At 41.7% G+C, this 7,595-nt stretch overlaps 2 protein-coding genes across 2 annotated transcripts in view; one reads left to right on the top strand and one right to left on the bottom strand.

The window, feature by feature from the left end:
* DNAJC2 (DnaJ (Hsp40) homolog, subfamily C, member 2) overlaps positions 1–7,070 on the bottom strand; it is a 17,851-nt gene extending 10,781 nt beyond the window's left edge. Inside the window, exons 1-4 of the mRNA XM_009328338.1 lie at positions 6,810–7,070; positions 6,106–6,181; positions 3,797–3,895; positions 771–912 (exon numbers count right to left, since the gene is read on the bottom strand). Of these exons, the coding sequence (XP_009326613.1) occupies positions 771–912; positions 3,797–3,895; positions 6,106–6,181; positions 6,810–7,016 (524 nt within the window). The 5' untranslated portion in view covers positions 7,017–7,070. The remainder of the gene's footprint in view (positions 1–770; positions 913–3,796; positions 3,896–6,105; positions 6,182–6,809) is intronic.
* Positions 7,071–7,320: 250 nt separating this feature from the next.
* Positions 7,321–7,595, top strand: part of PSMC2 (proteasome (prosome, macropain) 26S subunit, ATPase, 2) — a 10,182-nt gene continuing 9,907 nt past the window's right edge. The window contains exon 1 of the mRNA XM_009328376.1: positions 7,321–7,480. Coding sequence (XP_009326651.1) covers positions 7,321–7,480 — 160 coding nt within the window. The remainder of the gene's footprint in view (positions 7,481–7,595) is intronic.

Here is a 7,595-nt window from a genome sequence, read left to right as displayed (position 1 = left end):
TCCCTACAAAGAGGGAAATCTTCCACAGGCTCTAGAATTTGTTATTCCATGACACAGCATCAACTTCCAAGCAGAGAAGGGAACAACCCATCTGACAACCACAGATCCAAGGTCTGAATCTCTGGACTACTTGATAAATATTCAATAAATCTACTTTAAATAATCAACAGTTTGTTCAGAATGTGTTGTAAAGTGTCTCACACAATAAAACGCTTTTTTTTTTTCCATACAGGTAAAAGGTGAAATAGACTTCTATTGTGACAGCCTTAATACAATGTTAATTGGCACGCATGAATCAAATGCAGGAAAAAAGTCACACACCTTAAGAGAGAACCACCAAATATTGATAGTTACATATATCTTCTCTTTTAACAAGCTAAATTGTGAGCATAACTATTGTCTTCTGTTAATGTCTCACCCTTATAAGAAAATCATAAAAAAAGGAATTTTTAGTCAGTGGCATACACACGCTTGGTACAGTAAATAAGATGAAACAATGTATTGTACAAAAAGGACGTTAAGTAATATGGAGCTGTGAACAGACTTTTTTTTTTTTAAATCTCATGGGTCAAACTCAATGCCACCAGTGTGACAGTTCAGATTATTTTAAAATGAAATAGAGAATGCGCTATTTCACTTGTATTACATTTCTAGCAAATTAATACATCTCCCAGCATCCCTTAAAATCACACCTGTTACAAACACCATGCCAGAAGAGCTTGCAAATGCTGATTCTCCAGCAACAGCAAAGGCAGTCTGACATAGCTTACCTGGCATTTCTTTCAAAAACTGGTGAAAAAACTTCGAAGAAGTTTTCTTTTGCTTCACTTCTGGAAGGTACAGAGTTATCAAAAGTAGGATCTATGCTGTTAAATGCTCGTCGTTTCACAGGATCAGATAATATTTCATAAGCTGAAAAAAAGTTACCAGACATAAAACATGAGACTAAAGTAAGTCTTCCCTAGAAGGTGGGAATATTACAGAAAGGTTCTAAAGGTTTAAAAAGATGCTCTCAGATCTGTGTTGGATCTATCATTCTGTACAGCTTGATATTTAATTATTTTAGTGACACCAAATAGCATTGCTGTCAATTCCTGTTGAACTAAGTAGGAGGGAAATCTTTATGAAAAACAACACATTTAACCATTATGATGTAACAAACCAGATTATATTTAAAATAATTTTACAGCAGTAAATTTGGTTCAGGCACTGGGAGTTTGGGCATGACATCTTCAGGCTTTTATCCATCATGGTTTAACCCCAGCCAGCAACTAAGCACCACCCAGCCGGTCACTTGCTCCTCCCCGCCCCGCGGTGGTATGGGGGACAGAATTGGAAGGGTAAAAGTGAGAAAACTTGTGGGTTGAGATAAGAACAGTTTAATTACTGAAATAAAATAAAAATAAACTAAATAAAACAACTAAAAATTGTAATGAAAAAGAAAATAACAAAAAGACAGAGAAATAAAACCCAAGAAAGGGAAGCGATGCACGATGCAACTGCTCACCACCTGCTGACTGACACCCAGCCAGTCCCCGAGCAGTGGCCCCCCTGGCCAGCCTTCCCCAGTTTATGTACTGAGCATGACGGCACATGGTATGGAATGTCCCGTTGGCCAGTTGGGGTCAGCTGTCCTGGCTGTGCCCCCTCCCAGCGTCTTGTGCACCTCCAGCCTTCTCAGTCGGTAGAGCATGGGAAGCTGAAAAGTCCCTGACTAGTGTAAGCACTGCTCAGCAACAACTAAAACATCGGTGTGTTATCAACATTGTTCTCACACTAAATCCAAAACACAACACTGTACCAGCTACTAGGAAGAAAATTAACTATCCCAGCCAAAACCAGGACATTATCCTACACCAGATCTTTACAGATAAATTGACAAAACAGTCTACTAAGACAGGCAGTAAAAGCAGTCCCTGAGTCAGAACTGGCAAGAACAGGAGCCATTAATTCGAATTTTTTGCAGCTCATGATGAAGTTGCACTGAGACTTGGAAAGAGTATAAAACACCACATAGCTACTAGCCAAAACATGCATGAGCTTCCAGTTTTTCCATTCTTACAATCCTGCAGTTGGGGAGCATCACATTACTGAGTCTTATATACTGGGATCTTACACTGGAAATCACACACACACACTGGAGCTTCAGTAAACTCTTGTTTTCTCTCAAGGAAGCGTGGAATTACTTTGTCTGTCAGTTCTACAATACCCACTTTTTCAATAAGAGTGAAAAGTCATCGAAGGAATCAAATTTGTGTTGTGATCATTCATGGGCTTCTCTGACCGCATCCCTGGACAGAGAACACTGCACTGTGAAGGTCAGGTGTAGAAGGTGGTAAGCTGGAGGAGACCTTGGTGCTCTGTGGTTCTGTAAACTGATCTCACTGCACATGTTTATGGAGAGAGGAAGGAATGCAAGGGACCACCAACGAGGTGCTGTCTGCCAGTCTTCCCTCCTGCCCTGGAAAGGGACTTTCCTCTGCCAATACTCTAAATGACCCCAATTATCCTCTACATTGCAAGCTAGGAGCTTCAATAACCCTCATACCATTCTCCTGATGCAAGAAATTCTGTGCGTATCCGTTGGTTCCTCTTCCACTTAAGAGATGTCCCTTCCATATGAATCCCCAATTCTACTCCCACATAGTCAGTTCCCCTGGCACCGCATCTCCCGCTCATTCCTTCGTCAGACCCAGCTCTGAATCCCACCTACACACTCCTGCCTTTTCAAGTTTCTTCGCTCTGTGCCATTACCCCTTGCTCCTACTCCAGATTCCCCTTCCCTACCACTGCATTTCCTTCCTCCAAGGTGCTGCCTAGAAGCATTACCTCTCTTCCATGCCACTTTGTGCTTTCCTTTCTGTTTACCCTTAAACTTAGATTGTAAGCAGTTAAGGGGAAACATATTTTGCTCCTTGCATGTAGAACACAGAGCATATAGGTTGTTCTTACTATAAATATCTGCCAGTTTCTGACAGGACTGCAACTATGGAAAAAAATTTCCTTTGGCAACTTTTTTCCTTTTGACAACTCTAAGGGAGGCTGAAAACATCATTAGCTTGTCTAACATATCGTCTAACATTTTAACCAGTATTGTAAGAAGACACCCAGAAGAAGAAAGTTTGGAACACACGAATTTGGATCCAAGATTTCCCCCCGCTCTGACCTTACTGAGTCAAAAAAAATTTGTTTAAGGTAAACAAAAAAGCCAAACTCCAAAGCATTTCTGGAGGCATAAGTGATACACCTAGAACACTCCCTATGGCTCTGGAATCAGCCAGCAGTGGTGTTCTAGGTCACTACAGGCAAGAAAGGAAATGTTCCTCAATTGAGTTCACTCGGTCATCTGTGGGCAAAAAAGAGCAGCTGAAGAAACCGATAGCCTACATCAAATCAACAGATGCTCCGTTGGCAGAGTAAGCGCATTAGAATTCAGGTTTTCCCAATTGCTGCTGGTGTCTCAGGGGGATTACTTTATAGCACACCAGTTTATCCCAGGTATGTGGCTACCTCTAGTAGTCCATCTCTGCATACGCTGTTACAAGCGTTCACATTTTATCACTAAGTGGCACGGCAGACAAACGTCTATCAGTTGCATTCCCATACTGCTTCTACCTAGAGGAAAGTTACATTAATGTAATCTCTATTTATCAAGGCCGTTTTCTAAAACAGAAGAGAACTTCCCTGCCTTTTTAGTAATTGACAATTCTTTAAAAGCCTAATAAAGCACTACAAATGCATTTCAGATAACCAAGTAGATTGAGAGAATATCTAATAAAAGAGATCAGTTGCTTACCTTTAGTTATGCACGTAAAATAATCATTATCACCTTCTCCTATCTGTTCCCCTGCAGCTTTTCGCTTGTCTGGATGATGTTTCAAAACCATGGATTTATCTAGTAAACAGAGGCATTAGCTTTAGAAATGCTTCATCATCAGCAATTTATTTCTCAACTACAAAGTAATACAATAATTCCAATTGACATTTCTCTAAATAGATACTTTAAAAAAAAAAAAAAAAAAACCCACCAAAAAACATCAGGAAGAAAACAGATATGACTTAATGAACTTTCTCTGATTTAACACTATTGTCAGAATTAAAATTATTTCATCTTTGCTGGGACACAAAACAACTGCAACTCGGAAACTCCATTCCACCTTCATCAGCTGAAGAAGTACTCATTTTCTGGGACTTATTCTGATCTTATGCATAGCAAAGTGCTTCAGTAACTGTAAGCGTACAGTTTAAGCATAATGCAGTTTCAGGACCTTAATTGGGCAAGATTGTACAATTCCCTGTGCAATCATACTGAAAAAATAAAGAAAAATAATTAATGTCATTTTAGTTGTTATTTCTAATGAAAAGCAAAGTAGTTCAGATAAAATAAAAATTGTATTCTATCCCTTTACTCAAGTTCTGAACACAATCCGCGACGAAATTTAGCAAGGAAACTACCAGCCACGAGCCTGTGAAGATGGCTGCACTTACCCATGGATAACATTAAGCACACACACACGACTTCGTGGTCAAGTTCTCTCTCTACTTAGGCCTTAAACCCTAAGATTTAACTAACACATACAGAGTATCTGCTAAAGTTGCTACCAAGGTTGTCTTAGCGTTTAAACAGTAAAACCAGATTTTAAACTGACTTCTTTGCCAAAAGGTCTAGCCACATTACCATACAACGTAAAACGTCCCTTCTCGGCTCACTATAAAATAGCAGAGAGAAGCTATCATGCAAGTAGTTACAGCAACCTGCCTTTTGAGAAATAAATCAGAATCCCTGTTAAAAAGAGGAAAAGCACAGTATATACTGGTGAGAAAGACTCACATCTCTATACCACCACGTAATAATTGAGTGCTGTTAGGATCCTAAAGAGAGAGATGCCCCAGTTCTTGCTCGACAAGATTAGTGAGACCACCAACCATCACCAGAAGAGGTGTTGCTCTATGCTGTATTAGCACATGCTCCACGGTGGCACCGCTAAGCAACACGTACCCGAGGCAATATAATTTCCTGTGCAACTTGGTAATTTGCTGATTTCCACCCATTTTCATTTGGGAGTAACTTAATCTTCATCTGTGGTTTCACTGGGGACAGTGATTCTACTCACACCAGTACAGTCATACAGGCAATTGCTTGCAAGATCAATTCACGAAACCATCAGCTTATTTCATAAAGGCTATTGAACAACCTTCAGAGTACTTTTAAATCTTCCTCCACTAAATATATTCGCATCCTTCTTGCAAAGTCAATTCTTCGTCACATTGCTTTCTAGGAAAAAAGGTTCTGAAGCCCAACATATTGTTCCTTCATATGCAAGTACCATGAAATACCCCCAATTACCTGCACGCACTTCTGAATCATGTCATGATTTAAGACACAGGCCCATGACATCATTAAGCAGCATAGTGGCACTTCCAAGTTCTGTTGTTTACTTACCTCAAATGTCAAGGAACCTTAACCTCACACGACTACATTTTTTAACAGCTTGGTAATATCCCAGAGATCCAGCCACAGGAACTCTACGGTTTTCACATGGCAAGATGACCAAAGAAGAGCAAAACTGAGCTTCTCAGTGGCCTAAGTAACTTTAGTTACTTGAATACCTGAAAATTCAAGAGCTGCCTCCCCATTCCCATGCAATGCTCAGTCTGATCAGAATGATAACAGCACCGTACTTAAACATCCACTAGCATTAATGCGGCATCTAACCACTGTAAAGGGGCTTCCGGGTGCCAGCCTATTGGAACACACAGGGCAGGGCTAGCTGTATTTCTCTGCCTTTCACTGAGCCTGGCTGCAGACTCAAAAACGCAGAAATGTACAGCTACAGTCTTAAGATTGTTGACAAAAAACACAGGCAAGAAAGCCGAGATACGAACTCGGTGAAATTTTTGAATTCCCTAGCTTTAGGCCTGCGTCTTTTGGAGCTGTGATGTGAATTTAGAAGGTTGGTAAGCAACACAAATCGAAGAGTGATTGTGGCATTTCTGGGCCTGTGAAACAGTAAAAAAACTGTTCATGACATGTATGTATTTTCACATGGAAAACAGTTGTGTACATCCGAAAGAAAGGTACGCTTACGAAGGAGAGGTACTTACGAGCTGCTTTGATTTGTTTCTGAGTAGCCCTGTATCGTATATTTCCTAGCCCAAGAACGGCATAATGGTCTTGATTCTGAGGAGGGGGAAAAAAAGCAAAAAACAAACCCCTAATAAACACTGATAAATGCGACCTAAAAAGCCGCAACACAACACATGCAGAAAAACAGTTCTCCTGCCCATCTTTTAAAAGCAAGAGGCAGAATTCTTCCCTCGCTCAATAAACATCAGAAAAAGAACAGTTGTCATGAAGGCCATAATTATTGAATAACCAGATACCAATAAATTAAGCCACTGTTACAGAAATTCAAGTAGCTTAATCTAAATTGGTTTAAAGCACTGAATCCTAGAAAGTTCAATTATTGGAAAAGGGAATTGCTGCCTTCAATATTAAGAGGGCTAACGCAATTCCAGAACAGGGAGAAGAGACCCTTCTTACTTCAGAACTTACACCGCTTACAGGCAGTAAAATGCAAACCAGTTCAAGACTAAGATCTTATCCTGATGCGCACTTGAGTTTGCCCTCATCAGCTGGTGATGCGTGGAAAACTCAAACCCTGCTATAACGCTAAGGGAGACAAACCAATTCAGGCGGGGGTGGGAGGGGAGGAGGAAGGGGATCTTTAGCGGCTGGGCATGGCAGGTCACTTTGACGGGAGATTTCCATCAAAAATAATTAATACTAATCTACATCAACTGAATACCTTCCAGTCCTTTGGATCGAGGGTTTTTAACATAGGAAATTCTTCAAGCTGCAATTCTTCATCCCCCGATTCTTCAGAAAGTTCCTTCTCATCTTCTAGCTCCTGGAAAGAGGCAGAAACATTTATGTTTCTCCTCTTAATAAATGCTTCAAACCATCTTCCCACAGGTTCCACTTGACAGAGTACTGATGCTATAAGCAAAAACATAAAATCAACTTCACCTTCTTGTGGTTTACCTTTTTTTTTCTTTAGTTAAACCCCATCAAAGCCCATAGCAGTCCCGCATCACGCCAGGCTACAGATTGCCAAATCTTCTAGTTTGCTCTGAAAACACCAGACCGCTTTAAAGATCGCCCGGACCAGAACACGTGCCTATCTGACGGTGTCTTCCAGACGCTTCGCCGTGTTCTCAAACCTTGAAAGGCGCTTTCAAGTTAAAGGAACGCACACGTTAAGTTCTATTTAGTGCCCTCCTTGCTGCGGTGACGGAGGAGATAGCGGCGGCGGGAGCATGAAGTCCGGAGCGATCTTCCCCGCGCTCCCGCTCCCCTTCCGCAGGCCGCTCCCTCCCCCTCTCCCGCTCCCCTTCCCCAGGCCGCTCCCTCCGGCGGCGACAGCAGACCGGCTGCTCACACGCCGGCTCGGCGCGAACACCGAGGCAGGCGCAACACGTGAGAGCGTGGAAGTAAAATAAGCGGGAGGCTTCTTCAGAAACTGACCGGTTTTCAGCTCTAACGCCTACGCGGGTGCTGGGGGGGGGTTGTTCCCCTGGATCGCGCACTCGCC

This window comes from Pygoscelis adeliae, unplaced genomic scaffold, assembly GCF_000699105.1.
Source record: "Pygoscelis adeliae isolate BGI_AS28 unplaced genomic scaffold, ASM69910v1 Scaffold267, whole genome shotgun sequence".
Classification (NCBI taxonomy): Eukaryota; Metazoa; Chordata; class Aves; order Sphenisciformes; family Spheniscidae; genus Pygoscelis; species Pygoscelis adeliae.
The sequence above is the reverse complement of the archived record's forward strand: the minus strand, read 5'-3'. Positions and strand labels throughout refer to the sequence as shown.